Source organism: Eumetopias jubatus, unplaced genomic scaffold (genome assembly GCF_037043125.1).
Source record: "Eumetopias jubatus isolate StellerSeaLion01/CBP00866 unplaced genomic scaffold, mEumJub1_p1.0 scaffold_5, whole genome shotgun sequence".
Classification (NCBI taxonomy): domain Eukaryota; kingdom Metazoa; phylum Chordata; class Mammalia; order Carnivora; family Otariidae; genus Eumetopias; species Eumetopias jubatus.
This window is the reverse complement of record NW_028274811.1, coordinates 78164627-78184648: the sequence shown is the minus strand read 5'-3', so window position 1 is coordinate 78184648 and position 20022 is coordinate 78164627. Positions and strand designations below refer to the sequence as shown.

The window sequence follows — 20022 nt, the reverse complement described above, 5'->3', positions numbered from 1 at the left end:
TATTACTTGCAAAGCAAATAGAACAATTTCTGCACATAATGAGTACTGAATAAAACTTAGCTATTATTCTTTTTACTGTCATAAAAAAAAGATCTTCACTACCTTTTATAAGAATTGTGTCAAAGTTCTAATTGTAGAACTTTATTCTAGTTTTTCCTGAATACATGTCTCATAGTCTCTTTCTTAAGTACAATTGACCATGTCTATGAGCTTCTGTATTTTTCATACTGCCTATGAAGTTAGACTTTTGTCTAATATTCAAGATGTTCTTAGTCATTGAATCAACCATTCAAATCCCAATTAGTTTTTTTGGGGGGTGGTGTGGGGATGGCTAAATTCCAGGCAAAATGGTTTGTTAAGTGTGCTATAAATAAATCTTCCCACCCCGCACTCTTGCTCAATAAATTCTTTCTATCCAACATGCTCTTTAATTTATCCGCATGCATTCCTTTTGTCTCACAATAGGTTGCAAAAGGAAAGAGCATATAAAAAATGATTACCATTAGCTAATATTTATTACCAACTCTAAGCAAGCAATTCTGAGAGGAAATTCAGATATTGTGTTTCATTTAATTTTCTCAATAGCATTTCAATCAGTGTTAATAGCCTTGTTTATAGAAAAAGTTGGATCTCAGAGAGTTTAAGTAACTTGCCTGAGGTCACACAGATTGGGATGTGAACACCAATGCCCACATAGCTACTGTTTAAATGATGGCTGAGGGCAGAAACTAAACTGAATACCTTTTATTCTTAAACTTTAAACTAAAATTGGGTACATAGTAGATGCATATGTAATATTTTATTTCATTTAAGCACAACATATCCATTCATTAGCATATCTTCCCCACCCTTCACCCCAAAAAACTTAAGTTATTAAATAATATCTGTGCAGTTGTAGCAACTTTGCCCAATAACTCTATTTTGGTTTTGGCAGAAGTGTGGGAATGACATAGCTTAACATAATTCTCAGTATTCATCTTTGTCTTTTAGAATGAGTTTGAAAATTTTTTTTTATTCTGTGATTTCCCTAGAAATAACATGGCACATTTCTTCCCACCTTTACCAGTAATGTAAACAAATCTGGGTTTGTGAAAAAATTTCTTCATCTGTTTTGTCACTTAGTTATTTTCATGACGTAAGTGTCATTTGTTTTTATTTCTGTCAAGTTGAGGATTTCATTATTTGTTATCTGATCAGCAAGCATAAAATGTGATATGTGTATATTTGTTTGTGTATTTCTGTGGCCATCCACCACACTGCAATGCAGATCTTCAACTTGATATTTCATCTCTATTTCTTATACTTTGTTTACTACATAATTGTATGCCACATATAAATTAACTGTTAATCCTATGCTTCATATTTCAAAAAGTCACATCGATATTTAATCCTTTTATCAGCATTTTGAAAATCCTCTCCTTCAAGAGCTCTGAGCTGTATTATTTTTATGGTTTAGATACTTAAGACGTATTGTTTAATAACTGCTCAGGATTTGGGGAACATCATGGCCAAGTGGACTTGTGTAATATGCTTAAGTCCTGGGAATCTGCACTCTTTCTCCTATAGGAAGGTTGGGTTGAAGGATGAACATATTGATATTTCCTCTGGTTCTGAAAGAAATCACGTGTATAAATAGTGTCAATTAAAACTCCTGTCCTAAAGTCATTCTAAAACAGCTGTGCTTTTCTTTTAAATGCACTATGTCCTTGGACATGTTTCTTTTTATTTATTTGTTTTTTTTAATTTTTTATTGTTATGTTAATCACCATATATTACATAATTTGTTTTGGTGTAGTGTTCCATGATTCATTGTTTGTTCATAACACCCAGTGCTCCATGCAGAATGTGCCCTCCTCAATACCCATCACCAGGCTAACCCATCCCCCCACCCTCCTCCCCTCCAGAAACCTCAGTTTGTTTTTCAGAGTCCATCATCTCTCCTGGTTCGTCTCCCCCTCTGACTTACTCCCCTTCATTCTTCCTCTCCTGCTATCTTCTTCTTTATCTTTTTTCTTAAAATATGTTGCGTTATTTGTTTCAGAAGTACAGATCTGTGATTCAACAGTCTTACACAATTCACAGCGCTCACCGTACCACATATCTTCCCCAATGCTTGGACATGTTTCTTAACCACTTTGACCTTGGTTTCTCATCTCCGAAGTGGAGATGATATGACTCCTTACCTCAAAGTATTGCAAAAAATACTGATTTCAGGTCTATTTAGGGCCTACTACCCTCACTTGAGAAAGTCAGAAAGACTAATAGGGTGCATGTTTTAGCTTCCCCTAGCCATTTGGAGAGGTTAACCACAAAACCTGAAAAAAAAACAAAACAGGTATCAGAGATTCTTTGTTCTCTTGACTCTTCAAGCTCAAAAGCAGGAGGGGAGCAGATAGGAACCATAAGCTTCGATCCTCAGGTTTTATACATGAAATAAGAAGTTCTTTCCTTAAAAAATTAAATGAATTAAATTAAAATTAATTCAAAACATTTTATATAGCCTTGAAAGAAATGCAAGTACCTTCACTTCTGCATAAAAGGAATGTTGAGAGGTGATCCCATCTGCTGTGTGATCACAGAAGAAATTTCAGAGGTCTGGAGTACCTTCCTACAGGTTTTTAATGATGGAAAATAAACACAAATAAATTTAAAATTGGACAGCTTAGAGTAAACAGGGGTTTGGCCTACATACCTACTTCTGAATATATGTTTTCATGTTTTTGATATGTCAAAAATAGTTGGACGGCACAAAAATTTAATTTGGCTAAAGAAATAGAGGTTGAGCATATTAAATATTCGTACATACTCAATAGTATTGACTCACAAAAATCCATCATTTAAAAATTGTCCACTCATCAATTTTATGGGATTAAGAATCAATGCAGAATAATATGTTAATTCATAAATGTTTGCTACACATTCTGGATACTTTTGAGTATTATAATCCCTAAGAAGATTTTTAAAAAGAAACATGAAGAATGTTTGATTGCAAATCTATTCATAATCTTGCTCAATCAGCAGTATTGCTACTAGTAATGCTATGAAGTTCACAGCAAGTCTACTGAATTGCTGGAGTGTGACACAGCTGGCTGGTTATTTTGGGTTTCTTAATGCTTGCCCTGATTATGTGGCATTCAGCTAATTATATGACTAAATATCTGACTCAACTACAGAGTAGTTAATTCACTGACCACATATGGACACAACAATGTTAATCTTTCCTTCCAGTGAAAAATTAGACATAATCATTCCAAGGAAAATGAATATACTGGACTCCTAGAGTTAGTATACATTATATTTTATGATGTGTCCCTCTGTCATGCTATTTTCAGTACCTCTATTTCCATCCCTCACAAAACTTGGTTGGGCTATGCTTAGGTCATAAAAACTCTACAATAAAGCTTACGTGAATCAATTACTCTTTGATCTCATGGTGCTCTGCAATCATTTAGCATTCTTTGCATCATATACATTCATTTGTCTCCTAGATCAATACTATTCTCCAGAAATATTCTTATTCTCTTAGTTTACTTTTGCTTCCTAGTGGAAAGTACCTGTCTTTCAACACCCAATTTCACTGATGAATCTCTTGTTAGTTCTTAAGATACACATGGCCAGACAGTTATGCTTAAGGAATATGCTGAGTCAATCCTAAAAGTCAATCCTAAAATCCTAAAAAGTGTTAACCAACATGGGAGGAGAGGCGTTTTTAAATAAATGATAAGAAAAAATAATGAAAAGCATAATGTAATCAAGTGATTTTTTTCCCCCTGAAAAGATAATGCTGTAGAATGTTATTTTTGTTCTGTTTAACTAGGTTGGCTCTGATTATTTTCACAATTATAGAGAAAATGGAGTATAGATGTTATTTTTTTCTATTGTAGAAATCCTCTGAAAAGAATTGCTGAGAAATTGTTTTAGTGGAAAGATATATCATGTTAACTGTAACGTTACAAGTGTTGTCTATTTTTACCTGAGGAAGGAGAAGTGTCTGTAATAGTGATGTTCTGAATGCATTTTCCCCACAGTATCCAAATTCATCTTATAATTAACTTGGTTAGAATTTTAGATTATTTTTAAAGTTGGCATGGAGCATAGTTTTGGACTTGAAAAATTACCATGTCCTCAATCTTCCATGAATTCCACAGTAAGATGTTCATTTTGGCTTCTGTTCACATGCAGCTATTTTCCAAGGCAGTCCCATTCATAATATTCTTACTGTGATGGGAATGAATAGTATCTAATCTCATATAGTACACAGATCATGGCTAGAACAAATACTATATCATATGATATAGTGGCATAATTAAGTATATATAACTTGAAAAAATTCTAACTATTATGATGTGTTATTTTTGTTTTGTTTTGTTTTCTCTGAGGAGCTCGTCCTAAATAACAGACTTTGCTTAATTGTGTGAGATGTTTGTTGTGGTAGCTAAATGTTATCAGAGATTAGAAAGTAATAAGATGTATTAATTGAGAGAGATAAGGAAAGATATAAAAGCCAGTATTTTTAATAGCAGAGCACACACTTTACTCTTTAATTAAATCTAACTTGTTTGAGAATTTAATTAAAGTGGCAAAGAGCACAAGGAAGAATATTGTGAGAAACTTTCATAACGCAGTCAAACCTGCAAAAATACAGAAAGAAGAAATCAGCTTATTTTGCCTTTTCTTTAAAGGCTGATATAAGGAAAGAAAAATAAATCGTGTATGTGTATGTGTGTGTGTCTTCATGAAGCTGTAGATTGAATAGATTTAAATGATTTTTTCTAAATTACCAAACTCTTGTTTGTTTCAAATCTGATTTTTCACTTAGTAACTAATTAAAACTTGCCTTTTTTTAGCAAATTAAAAATATTTTAAGCTATCTTTTAAATTGAGTATCCAAAGATCTGTGTGATAGAATCAAAGAAGCGTCACAAATTGGTTGATGACAAAATTCATGGTGCTTTTCAAAGCTCCCTTTCAGCATAAGACTGAAATCAGGTTACAAGAATAAAATCAGGTGCAAGCACTTTGTGAGGCCCTGGAGCTTCAGTGGGAAGAACAGGACATCAGATTCTGTCCCTTCTCCCCAAAACACAAAACGTATGTGGCATGTTAGCAGGGGAAAATAGACATTTTGAGGACGTGCTCAAAAAGAACAGAAAGATATTTGGTAGCAAGTGCTTCTCTGAATTATTTAATATCCCAAAAAGGCATATTAAATGTGATAATTCTACTTTTCTAACTTTTCTTTCCCATATAGGTTGGTAGAGAGCAATTACAAATACGTTTGTGGAAAATACTATAAGGAATTGTACTTTCACTTGACCTCAGGATACAGAAAAGCTACCTTCACTTGATTATGTTGATAAAGTTGTTAAAATGACTTAAGCTTAACAAGTAGTACAGATTGGAACATCAAGTCTAATATGTTTTACTTACTTATAGAATAGCATGTGGTTTAGATTGCCGACTGCGTGGCAACTGAACTTTTGTGAATTCACCATCATAAATCACTTATTAGGAATTCATATCATGTGGTTTTATGAAGATAAAAAACAGCAAACAGTATTCTTAGAAAACAGGTTGAATTAATATAAATGACAATTTGAGCCTATACTAGGAGATCACGTTATTGAGGACAATATTCCTGAATATGTGTTAACTTACTGAAATATAATTTTACCAGGCAGATTATCTTTTTTTTTTTCCAACCTGGTGAAAAGAAAATGCTTGTTTCCCACTCTTCTTTTTATGCACACCATTTTAGGAGTGAATGTTTCATATTTATTTTTCATTTGTCCATTAATTTTTTTCCTCTTCAGGTGTAATCTAGCCCCTGTGGTGGAGTTTGCTGCGGATGTGGGAACTAAATCAGATTTTATTACCATGAATCCATCAGTTGTACAAAGAGCATTTGGAGGCTTTCGGAATGAGAGTGACAGAGAAAAATTTGTTCATAGACTTTCCATGCTGAATGACAGTGTCCTTTGGATCCCTGCTTTCATGGTCAAAGGAGGAGAGAAGCACGTGGAGTGGGTTAATGCATTAATCCTTAAGAATAAACTGAAAGTGCGAACTGCCTATCCATCATTGAGACTTATTCATGCTGTCAGAGGGTAAGTGTCTGGAAAGGACCAGTCTGTCCTTGGCACAATGGAACACATAACTAAACATTTTCCCTAGACAGGAGGGAGCCTCAGTAAAATCTCTCAATGGATATATGTTTCCACTTTTTTTATAATGGCTATTCTATTTATCAAATTGAATTTTGTTTAAGTACCATATTATTTTAGCTCACTTTCTTGAAAAAGCAAATATTTGAACTTGGCACTTATTTACGTCTGCTTTTATGTTTTGCTGTGTGAAAAAGTAGTAAGGATTCATAGTAAAGTTAATGAATTTGAGGTAAGAAAACTACCAACAGAAGTTCTATATGGCTACTGGGCAATATTATGGAAGCATAAATGTTAGATGTATTTAAGGAGCAATTAAGTCCCATTTGTAGTTAAGAGGCCTACCAGAGATAGAGAAGGCTGGCTGAGATGACATGCCTTAATGCTCCCCCGGCCACAAGTCGCAGATGCCATTTTTATGAATTAAGTCAACATTTCCCTTTTATTAATAAAAGCTCAGATGTAAAACCTAAGAAACGGACTTTTATTTAAAAGCGGCAAGTGACCAAAAGGCCAAATTCAGTCATGCATACGTATAAATCTGTAAAATATGTAATACAAATATAAGCAATGATGTACTTTATTGAATATCTACTGTCAGATATTGGAGGCAGAAAAATGAAGAATGCTGACCACTGCTTTAAAGGAATGCATGGGTTTTACGGTAGAAACAAACCCATATATAACTAGCTAGGACATAAACTCATGGTAAGGTGGTATATTGTCATGAGTATAGTATTTGTTTCTCATATTAGCAAAGAAGACTTAAAAGTCTAGTCAAGTCAACTAGACTTGAAGAGCAGAATAGTTATTCACCAGGAATAAAAAGAAAAGGAGACAGAGACAGGGACAGAGAGATGGCGAAAGAGAAAATGAAACAGAAGGAAATATTATTGCATTATTAGAGTGACCTGAGAAGGAAATAAGTACATGGTCAACTTGTGAAATAATGGAGTCCATTGTGGAGCATTGGAATACAAATTTAGAAATATAACTTAAGATCTGGTTAGGAAGAGAATCAATTTTATTTTGCATAAAGCAAAGTTATATGTGTGAATTTAGGAGAGTAAATCTTGTAACAGCTGACTTTGCATGGGCAAGAAGAGGTGCTAAAGGTGTGAAGGCCAATTCCACTTTTTGATTAATTTACTCATAAGATGATAAAGATATAGGGCAGAATCAGTGGCCATGGGAAGGAAGGGCAAGTGCAAGGGACCTATTAAGTAGAATGGCTGGAAGTTCTAAAAGAAAAAAGGTTTCCAAATGCAGAGTTAAAAATAGTCTGCTTCAAAAACTGTAATTGAGGCTGGGCTAAGGTAGTTTTCATTGTGTTTTGTTAATGTGATACTTTCCTTCCGGGATTGATGATTTCCTTGGTTAAAACTCGAGACAGTTTCTTGGATTGTGTTATTCTGTACACAATTAAATTGCATTCTTATAATTAGATCATGGTTATTCAACATTCATTCTTCTGATGTTTGACATGAAGCTTCAACAAAGTAAGATAAAATACATTCATTTGGAGGATAAGTAATTTTTTTTTTTAATTACGAAGATTCCTGGTAATTACAATCTGACTCTGAAGAAAAGAATCTGTTTTTAACAGGGTAACTTTATACAGCATTGTGCTAAGAACACATCTTATTTTTTGACATGTTAATGTTGAATATCATTTGAGTGTGAATTTTAAACATAACACTCTATCTTATTGTCTTATCTTATACACAGACACACTCTGACACACACGTGCACATATACCTACACACTTCAGTGATAGCTTATTAGATTCAAAAACAAATATTTTATAGTAATTACTCCTTGATTATAGGAAACTAATAAATTTTAAGATTACTGATTTATTACTATTTTTAATAGACTATTTTTAGAGCAGTTTTAGGTTCACAGCAATGTTGAGAGGGAGGGACAGAGACTTCCCATATACTCTCTGCCCCCACAAACGCAGAGCCCCATTATCAACATCTTGTACCAGGGCTGTACATTGGTTACAACTGATAAACCTACACTGACACAACATTATTACCCAAAGACCATAATTTTTACAACACTTCACTCTTAGTTTGTATATTCTGTGGGTTTGACAGATGTATAATAACATGTATCTACCATTATAGTATCGTACAGAGTAGGTTTGCTTTCCTAAAAGTCCTCTGTGTTCAGCCTGTTCATCCATACCTCCCCACTAACTCATGGCAAGAACTGTTTGTTTGTTTGTTCGTTTTTGTCTTCATAATAAAAATGTATTGCTGAGCAATTTTCCACTGAGCTGATATATCATAATAAGAGATGCATTTACTCATCTCATATATTTAGATTTTATGTAGTTTTCTGTTATTATAGATAATGTCCACTATCTTCTTTTTTTTATTATGTTCAGTTTGTTTGTTTTTTTATTGTCTCTATTGTTTTGCCTTTTTTCAAATATCATGTAATAGGAATCATTCAGTATGTAGCCTTTTCAGATTGTCTTCTTGCACTTAGCATTAAGCACTTAAAGTTCCTCCATGTCTTTTCATGGCCTGATACTCATTCTTTTTAGTACAGAATAATATTCCATTGTCTGGTTGTACCAGTTTATTTATTCATTCACTTGTTGCTTCCAAATTTTGGCAATTATGAATAAAGCTGTTATACACATCTGTGTGCAGGTTTTGGGGCGGACATAGTTTTCAAATCATCTGGGTAAATACCAAGGAGTACAATTGCTGGATCTTATGATAGGACTATGTTTAGTTTTATAAGAACTTGCCAAACTGCTTTCCAAAATGGTTGTACCATTTTATATTCTCAGCAGTAAGGAATGAGAATTCCTGTTGCTCCACATCTTCACCAGTTGGTGCTTTCAGTGTTCTGGATTTTGGCCCTTCTAATAGTTATGTAGTGTTATTTCATTGCTGTTTTAATTTGCACTTCTCTGATGACATATGATATAGAGCATCTTTTAATATGCATATTTGCCATCTTTATCTCTTCTTCAGTGAGATGTGTGTTGAGGTGTTTGGCCCATTTTATTAGTCAGGATGTTGGTTTTTTTTTTTTTTGCTGTTGAGCTTTAAGAGGTTTTTGTGTATTTTGGATAACACTCCTTTATCAGATATGTCTTTTGCAAATATTTTCTCCCAGTCTGTGGCTTGTCTTCTCATTCTCTTGACAGTGTCTTTTGCAGAGCTTAAGCTTTTGTTTTTAATGAAGTCCAGCTTATCAATTATTTCTTTCATGGGTCGTGCCTTTGGCGATATATCTAAAAAGTCATTGTCAAACCCAAAGTTATCTAGATGTTCTTCTATGTTATCTTTTTTTTTAAGATTTTATTTATTTATTTGAGAGAGACAGACGTAGTGACAGAGAGCTCCAGCAGGGAGGAGAGGGAGAAGGAGATTCTCCGCTGAGCCGGGACTTGATCCCAGGACCCTGGGATCATGACCTGAGCCAAAGGCAGATGCTTAACCGACTGAACCACCCAGGTGCCCTATCTTCTAAGAATTGTATAGATTTGCATTTCACATTTAGATCTATCATCTATTTTGAGTTAATTTCTGTGACAGATATAAGATCTTTGTCTAATTTCTTTTCTTTATATGTGGTTGTCTGGTTGTTCTAGCACCATCTGTTGAAAAGACTATCTCTGGGGCACCTGTAAGGCACACATCAGAGGACAGGAGAAAGGTTTCAGCACGTGCGCAGTCTGGGTTCTCCCAGCAACCTCCAGCCCAAGATGGCACCAGGAGAATCTTAAAAAAAAAAAAAAAAAAAAAGACTATCTTTGCTCTGTTGTATTACATTTACTTCTTTCTCAATCATTAGTTGACTATATTTATGTGTATCTATTTATGGGCTCTTTACCTGTTCTGCTGATCTATTTGTCTATTCTTCACCAACATCATGCTGTCCTGATTATGCTACTTCATAGTAAGTCTTGAAGTCAGGTAGTTTCAGTCCTCTGACTTTCTTCTACTCCATCAATATTGTGTTGAATATTCTGGTCTTTTGCCTTTCCATATAAGCATTGGAATTAGTACTTTTGTTCCCTAAATTGTGTTTTATATTTCTTCATTCACTATCAATATCAAAACACAAAATAAGTGGTATGGTTGGAATGGAGCATGTTCAATGAATTAGAATCCAGATAGAGTTGTACATGATCAACAACTTTGAATTCATATATACTTTTTATAGACTTTCCTAAATATAGAAAGTACAGAGCATTTTAATAACTAGTTCATCAATACTCTCCTTTTATGTTTCATCTTATCCACTTTCCTTCCATAACCATTATAAGCTACTTCACTAATTCCTAAGCATTTGATTCCAAAGAGTAACAAGACAAAACAAACTTCTGACCACTGATGAAGTTAATGGTACGCTTTCTTTTGATTACTGTGCTTTAGGTGTTTTTAACAAGACTTATTTTGAATTCTCCAGAAGGAACTTACCTTGCTACTTTACTGCTTATACGTCTACATTCTCCCCCTCAAGTGACAAGTGATTGAATTCTAAAAACTGTGACCCAGGATATAAAAAGTAGCTCTAGAGTTGCTTTTCACCTTTCAAATACTTTGTAAATTTGTATACATGGTATATGTGAAAAGTAATTTCACTTATGGAATTAATGACACAAATACATTAATGCATGCAGTGTAGCATTTCAACATGTTTGTACTCTACAAAGCTACTGAAACTCTGAAAGAAAATAAGGAAGTACAAATGCTGATGAGACAGATTCACATGATATGAAAGCAAGAACAAACTCCCCGAAGATCTGTTCTTTACATATCTGTTTTACATCTCTCTGAAACACTGTGGTTAATAAAATTCAGGGAAATAGTTTAGAGAATTTCATAGCCTCTGTTGATTATTGGAGTTTGTTGTCTCTGATAAAAGGTTGGAGCTCCTAGTATGCGTAGTTTAGTGTGCACATAATCACTCTGTTAAAATGTGAAGGGCCTTCCAAGTACTGCAATTACAAGTAGAAAGTTTAAGTGATTTGCGAAGCAAAAGGTTCTTGAACACAATGAGAATCATTTAGATAGTTTTCATGTTGCCAAGCTTCATTATTTAAACTTTTTTCCTGTCTGAAAATTGTGATGGCTCACTAACTTTAAACATCTATTTAATTGTAGGATTTTTTTTAAGCTCTAAAAATATAACCATCAGTCGCAAAATTAAGAGATTCTTAGATTATGTTTTAATGAATGCTCATTCATCCCAAGCCATATTAAATAAAATAGGAGGAAAAAATATATCTAGATTCTAATTTTAAAACAATCTTACAAAATAAGGACAGAGTAATCTAATAGGGACAAATAAAAGATACATTTACAAATTTAAGAGACTATATGAATGTATTAAAGTGGTTTGGGGTTGCAAACTTTTCATTGGTATTTCTTCACAAGCTACACATGATTAGATATTTTAATTATTATTTTGCAATTTTCCTTGTGAAAAATGGAGCAATTTTCATAGGACTTTAAGAATGAAGAGGAGAGTTTGAAACTTTAAAATGACATATTGAAACTTTAAAAATGTGACTGCAAGATATAAAAAAATCAGTTCTTTTACATTTATAATAAAATTATCAGCGGACAACCTACAATATCCTGAAACAAACATTTAACCTAATGGCATAGTTTAAGATATAATTTTAAATTATAAGACATATCAAAATATTTTTAAGGTTTTATTTATGTATTTATTTATTTTAGATAGAGAAGGTGAATGCACATGGGTAGGGGGGAGCAGAGGCAGAGGGAGAGAGAATCTCAAGCAGACTCTACGCTGAGCATAGAGCCTGATATGGTGCTCAGTCTCACAACCCTGAGATCATGACCTGAGCCAAAACCAAGAGTTGGATGCTTAACCAGCTGAGCCACCCAGGCACCCCTCAAAAAATATACATATATATTTTTAAAGGTTTGTCTTATTTTTTTAAGATTTTATTCATTTATTTGACAGAGAGAGAGAGAGACAGAGGGAACACAAGCAGGGGCAGAGGGAGAGGGAGAAGCAGGCTTCCCATACAGCAGGGAGCCCGACCCTGGGCTCCATCCCAGGACCCTGGGATCATGACCTGAGCTGAAGGCAGGACGCTTAACCGACTGAGCCACCCAGGCATCCCTCAAAATATATATATATATATATAAAGATTTTATTTATTTATTTGGCAGAGAGATACAGAGAGAGAACAAGTAGGCAGAGAGGTAGGCAGAGGGAGAGGGAGAAGCACGCTCCCCACCGAGCAGGGAGCCCGATGCTGGACTCGATCCCAGGACCCTGGGATTATGACCTGAGCCGAAGGCAGCCGCTTAACCAACTGAGCCACCCAGGCGCCCCCCTCAAAATATATTTTTATAAAGTATTTAGTCTTAGCCAAAAAAATCCTATTTTTATAATTACTATGATTTGATTCATAATAGCCAAGTGTTTTATTGACTGGGATGGTTATACTTTAGTTTCTTACTTTTTAACGTGGTGAAAAAAATATCAGCATGCAAAAAGTAGATCCTTACTTCCACTACCAAGTGCAATAGATAATTTCTTAAGAATTCTCCAAGGAAAGAGATTAGATACATATGTGTATTTTAAAATGATGTTTTATATGCATAAACATGTTACACATAAATTGCTGATTCTTCATTAGAATCATATGTAGTCTTCTGCCTCTTTTTTTTTTGGATGTTGGTACTTTATGAAGTTTGCTCTTTTAGTTCTCATCTCTATTATTTTATATCTTAATTATAATTCTCTTACCTCTAGTAAGATATTTATATTTAAGAGCATAATTGATTTTTTTTAAATTTTATTTATTTATTTGACAGAGAGAGAGAGAGAGATCACAAGTAGGCATACAGGCAGGCAGAGAGAGAGGGAGAAGCAGGCTTCCCGCTGCACACAGAGCCTGATGCAGGGCTTGATCCCAGGATGCTGGGATAATGACCTGAGCTGAAGGCAGAGGCTTAACCGACTGAGCCACCCAGGCGCCCCAAGAGCATAATTGATTTAAACTTTAGATTTGTTTGTGATAATTCTGGAAAATATATTCAAACATTTATATTTGAATCCTTTGCCCCTGATGATTATTATGAAGCATTAAAATATTTAAGCCAAAAATTAAATATTCAAGTCTTAATTATTTTATAAATTTATATGATCCATTAGTTTTATTTCAATTCTACTATAATAAAAATAATGTATCTATCCTATTTTGTCATCCCCCCAATTATTTGTTTTAATATCAATATTCATACAATAGGAACTATACTCTCATTAAATTGATAAACACTTTGTATTAATCGAGATTAACATATAGATTAAGGATTCGCTGGTTATTATTGAGATTAATAAAAGTACATAATGTTCTATGTGTTGGTAATTCTAAAGTTTCCAACAATTCTGTAAACAACATCTTCACCAAAATTATTTTTTTTAAAGATTTTATTTATTTATTTGACAGAGAGAGAGGGAACACAAGCAGGGGGAGTGGGAGAGGGAGAAGCAGGCTTCTTGTTGAGCAGGGAGCCGGATGCGGGCCTCAATCCTAGGACCCTGGGATCATGACCTGAGCCAAAGGCAGACCCTTAATGAATGAACCACCCAGGCGTTCCACCAAAATGATTTTTAAAAGATACGTTCAGTTCATGTAGATTTTTAAAATTTGTTATGAGTTCTACTTATCATTTTTGTTCTTTATCTTTTAGTGGGGAATACATATACTACCCTTATATTTGACAAACCTTCCAAATATTTCTTACTTAAAGGATAATTTAACAACTACAAAAGAAATGTACAAGTGTGAGACAAAATGGCTACATGACTGCTTTAAATTTGCTTGGAATTAAGAAATTTCATATACCCCATGATCTATAGCAGTGTTTCTCAAATTGGAGTCCACAGATGTATTTTGCAGGTTCTGAAAAATGTTCTAAATCTTTTGAAAACTTGTTTCTACATTGATCCAAACTGAGAACACTGGCTTAGAGAATTTTTAAGAATTATTTAGGAGTTTGAAATACAAGGAGGGTCAAAATAAAACATCAATTCTGTCCATGGATAGAGTATTTACATCTTTCAGACTCAAATTTGTATCCTTTAAAAAGTGGGTATTAACATAATAATCATTTAAATTCTTTTCAGTGCTGAGTTTCACTGGTTTTGTGCTTTAATTGTTCTTACTCAAGTAAATATTCGAAGCACCATGATACATACTTGTACTTAATTTTTACAGACATTCTCAGAAGTGCCTTCTCTTAATCTAAATAAAAAGCTTCATTTAACTTTTGATCATCATGATAATTGAGGTAGCTTACTAAAATATTCCTGCTTCAAAGACATTTCTTTTAGAATTTAAATATTCTTTATCTTTTTCAAGACCATAATTAAGCTAAATGTTTCCTTTTGCTGGTAAAAGATACACACAAACAGACACACAGATATACACACAAATAGGAAGATAGATAGGTAGACAAATACAGAAGTATCTGTAGAAGATAAAGGTATGTATGTTTGTTACGGAGCCATTTAGCCTATTGAGTTTATTCTTTAAGTTTTTAAAATTATTAAACTTTTAAAAAAGCATAGCTCTTTCTATAAGTGCAAATTATGTAAAATTATTTCTGGAGTGGTGTTTATATGTTGTATACAGGAAAAATAAAAGTAATACATATATGCTATATATACACAGAACATAAAACAACATTAAATATAGTATTAATATTTTATATACACTTACAAAGTATGTAATGTACAGTATAATACACTATTTTAAATAAGTATTTAGCATATGATATACTAATAGTATTCCATGCAAGTTGCTTTGCTAGACGTTTTGCCTGTCAAGCACAGTGCCAATAATACACTGGCTTTGCTTATAAAGACAATTCATGTTGATTCATGTTCAACTTGCCATCACTAGGAATTTTCAAAGATTAGTTTGCTTTTGCCATGCTTAATATATAGCAAGAGTTTCCCACTTTATATTTATTTTGTTGGTATTTGTTGTGCTACCTTGAATTTATTCTTAGTAGTTTCATCTTGTGTTGGGAGGATAGGTATTCTTTTCCACTATTACTGTAAGTGACTAAGAAAACTTTTGAATTATTTCCTCTTATTCAAAATATAAGATGATATTCTATTAATTTGCATATTTCATGAACAGTATACTTATTTCTTCAATTTTGTCATTAAATAAAATTATGTTTAGCAATGGAATATCACTTAATATACCCTCTTAAGTTTCCCAGGGTTTTGCTGGATCAATGAGGTTTTTTTTGGCACACAGCCCCTAAACTAGCAGGCTGTGAGTTCTTCATTCACAATTTAATAATCAAAGTCACAATTTCTAACTTGTGGATTTAAATGTAGGAAGGAGTAACAAGCCTTGCAGAAATCAAATCAAGTGACATCTCTAGTTCACCTCTTAATGGTGTGGTTGTCATTGTTCTAAATTTTTCATTATCCAAGTATATCTTTCTTTTTATTTATTTATTTTAGAGAGAGAGTGCTAGTGCAAGGAGGGCTAGAGGGGGAGGGGCAGAGGGGGACAAAGGGGGACAGTGGGAGACAGGCAGGCTCTGTGCTCACTGTGTGTATTCCAACCTGAGGACTGGATCTCAGGACCCTGAGATCTTGACCTGAGCTGAAGTCAAGAGTCAGATGCTAACCAACTGAGCAGGCCAAGCACCCCGAAGTATATCTTTCTATTAAAAGAAAAAAAGCACACATTAGTTTATTAGTTGCTTTGTTAAATGTATGATTTTTTTCCCTTATTTTTTTTTATTTGGTTGATACACAGTTACATTAGTTTCCATGTACAACATAGCAATTCTACTTCTCTATACATCATGTGATGCTCACCACAAATGGAGCTCCCACCCGTCACCATACAACACCATTACAGTATCATTGACTATATTCCCTATGCTGTGCCTTTTGTTCCCATGACTTACTAATTCCACAATGGGATGCCTGTATCTCCCACTCCCCTTCACCCATTTTGTCCATCCACCCACTCCCTTCCTCTCTGGCAGCCTTTAGTTTGTTCTTTATTTATAGGTCTGATTCTACTTTTTGTTTGTCCATTCATTTGTTTTTCTTAGATGTTACATGTGAGTGAAATCATATGATATTTGTCTTTCTCAGACTTATTTCACTTAGCATAATACTCTCTAGGTCCAACCATGTTATTGCAAATGGCACTATCTCATCATTTTCATGTCTGCATAATATTCCATTGTATATATAACAATGTGTGATTTTTAATATAGCTCTTAACAAATAGATTGTATCTTCACATATCTCTGAGCATCAACTTTTTTTTCCACTTTTAAGACTAACACAAAAATACCATTTCTCGGATGTTAGTTACTGCACTCATCTGTCAGACGTGAAAATCTTTCATTTTTAAAGAGTGTAAAGATAAAAGGCTATATAAAATTAGGGTAATCCTCTGCAGTCTAAATTCTTGTGAATGGGATGAGCTTGCAGAATTTAAATCAGACCAGCCTCCCAGTAGAGTTTCCAGTAAAAGTAAAGACTGAAATAGACCACTGGTAGTGAGTATGAGTTCATCACTGTTACTCAAATGGATTGTTTTGGAATTTTGGACCAAGTCAAAGTCACACAAGGAAAAGTAATTTAAAAAAAACAACTTTCAAGATCGTGACATTCACTCCAAATGCTTTCTGAAAATGGCTTACTTGTTTTAAATTTAGTCTTATGCCAAAAATTTTCCAAATTGTTTCTATTTTGACCAATGATCAACACAGCTGTAATATTTCTTTTAAAAAACATGCCTCTTTCTTTAATATTTTTGGGTAGCTAGACTCCTGCATAATAGGTATTTTAAATCTCATGATATTTCCATGATGGAGTATTTCTTCCCTTGCTGGGGATGCTGATATTTACCCTTCTGGTGCTGCAGTGTTCCTGAAATCATAATCCAGTTACCTTTGTGTCACAGTATTATTTGCTAGCAGCTCCTGTCATTTGTATTTCATTGTGGAATGTGAACATATAAATGGTTTACATCTGAGAAATCATTCACAGGTATATGGCTCAAAAAGGAAGCTATTGAAAGTGCAGCTGATAGACTACCCTTGGCCAACATACTTCCCAATTGGTTCTTTTTCATTGAGACTAAAAAGTTCTGCAAAGTATCTAGAATGGCTTTTGAGCAGTGGGGAAGCCTTCATGGCCATCAGTGACAGTGACATATCCTAATTTTTTTTCCGTGGTATGCATTTTGTTCTTTTCTCCTTCTGGATCATTTCTATTATTTCTTCAAGTCTCAGTTTAAAGGTAGGTTCCAGTTGGGCACAATTCCTGACTCTTGTCCCTTTCTCAGAGATTGACATGGGTGTCTTTTCTTTATTCTACTTATAAATGATTTATGTCTCTAATAGAACAGTAATCAGAAAATATTATTACTTTTCATTTTGTTCTCTATGTTGTAAATCTCGTAAGGGCAAAGACTGATTTTTCTATCTCTTTATATAAATAAGAAAAAGGATGGAAGGCCTGTATTCATTATGGTGGGGGCTGGGACACAGGTGCAAAAGTGTAGAGAATCGAGTCATGAAAAAGGGCAAAGTTCTACTGAAGAAAGACTTTGAAGTCTGATTCAGGGTTCTTTTTTAGAGCAATCAAAGATGTAGGGCAGCAAGCTGGATGGAGGAAACTTTTTTTTTTTCAATCAGTCCGTGTACGACTGGAAATCATATTTACCATTTAGCGAATGTGGAAAAAAGAGGAGAACCATGCCAATAAAGAAGGCTTGAATCTCAATAGAGATAGCTTATCTTCCCAGCAATTTATTAATTAATCGGCTGGTATATATCAAAAACCCAACTTGTACCCAGTACCCACATAATTGTAAATCAATGCTTACTAAATTGTACCTGCCTAAGGTATTGTTACAATGAAAATGTAAGACTAAGTTCTGATTAAAAAGTAAATGAGCCATAATAATGAAGTGAGACACTTGGGAACATCCAGAATGAATATCTGTAAATTCATCCTGGCCACCTAAGAAAATTGCCTTAAGTTCCATAATTTAGTAACTTGGTAACTTAGAGTTATTTCTTGATTATTATCTTGAGTTTTATCTTCCAAAACTGTATAAATATATGTATATGATTTTTAAAAATATTAATTTTTATAGTGTTTCCTAGAAGAAAAATGGCTATCTTAAACACTTTAGCCAGGGACATAAATTGATTTTCTTCATTTTTTTAAATTCCAAGACTGAAATTTAGTATTCAGAACAAATGTTTATACTGCTATATTTAAAAGCTACAGGAAAAATTCAAAGATTTATTGCATAGGTTATTTCATTACATGCTTTGGCTGTTTATTGCCTTTCTACTTTCAAGACCCAATCCTGTAATGAGTGGTAGAAAGTATATAAATAACCTTAGAAATTCCCTTGTTTCTCTGACCTTTCAGGAAAAAAAAAGAGGAACACTGATCAATATGCAAACTATGTGTTGAATTAATCTGCATAAAGCTATTCTAATTTAAGTTCAGGTGACTGGAAATTTATTACATTATGGAATTTTTAATATACACTCAAATAATTGTGAATTTAAAATAAAAAGCAAATATAATGAAATTTTAAACAGTGAGCGTGACTAGATATTGAGTTTGCCAAGGAACATTATAGAATCAACTACTCCATAAAGCTTTAAAAAGAATTGTAGTTCCTTATTTCCATAGAATAACTTAGATGTGGTTTAGCTTTAAGGGACTAGTTTAGATTGGGTGTTTCCATCTGATTGATCATAACCAATCAACTAACTCTAGCTCCTAATATGGTTGATTAGATGATCACAGTCTCAGGCTACAATTTCCATATGGCTTATATGGAAATATCTATGGCTTAGATATTTGAAATGCCAGCTGGTACCAAGATACCAGCAATATATGAGAAGCGAATAAGGCAAAAGACTTGGGACTTGGGTACTAGAATTTTCATGTAGGAAACAAGTTATTGACAGTGTCTCTCGCATATTTCAAAGGCCCGTGTGACAGCATACCATGCTCCTTTTTGCAAGAGATCAAGGAGAGGGTCATCTCTCCTTTTTCTCTCTTCTCAGTGGCCTTACCCCCAAATCATTTAAAAATCTGGGTGAGTAAGCGCACTGTACCAGAATAAGGGCTTTGACTATAAAATATTTTTAAAGTCCTTTTAACGATTCCTTTTAGTTATGGGTTATATAAAAACCAAGATTTGAAAAGCATATTGGAGCAGGCTAGAAACTCTATTTTCTACAGATTCCAGTTGGAGCCATATCCCTGGGACTGACTTCTCATAAGTAAGACATTTACATTTTCACAATCCATAGATGAAATAAGGCAAGGAAAACATTCAGAGAGGTGATAGAGCAAAATTATAGGACCCTAGATAAAAACAATATTCAGTGGTAGGAAGGGAGACCACAGTACTACACACGTCAGTTTGATAATTCTGACAGCGTGCCCTCAACAATGTGCATCCCAAAAAGCCAAGGGCTATTCTCTGTCCCCCACTAATATGCTGAATGATGTTCCTTTTATGCATTAATAATTGAATGTGCTCTCCCTTCAGGATAGGGCTTGTGGTTCCACATGGTTTTCTGAAGACTATATTTAAACACAATATATTTGTTGACATATGTGGGAAGTAATATTCAATATTTTATTTTGAGAACTCATCAAATCACATTATATAAGTTGTAAATCCTTACACCCTCTTCAGTGTTCATTGTCATAGCCATTTCCTCCAAATGGGGGGATGCTGGTGCTGTCACTCCAGGGGGCCTAAATGAAAGTAAAATCCTGAAGTATTTTCTCAGTTCTTAAGAAAAGG

At 33.9% G+C, this 20022-nt stretch overlaps 1 protein-coding gene across 1 annotated transcript in view; it reads left to right on the top strand.

The window, feature by feature from the left end:
• Window positions 1-20022, top strand: part of ST8SIA4 (ST8 alpha-N-acetyl-neuraminide alpha-2,8-sialyltransferase 4) — a 96577-nt gene that overhangs the window by 38130 nt on the left and 38425 nt on the right. The window contains exon 4 of the mRNA XM_028096034.2: window positions 5814-6107. Coding sequence (XP_027951835.1) covers window positions 5814-6107 — 294 coding nt within the window. The remainder of the gene's footprint in view (window positions 1-5813; window positions 6108-20022) is intronic.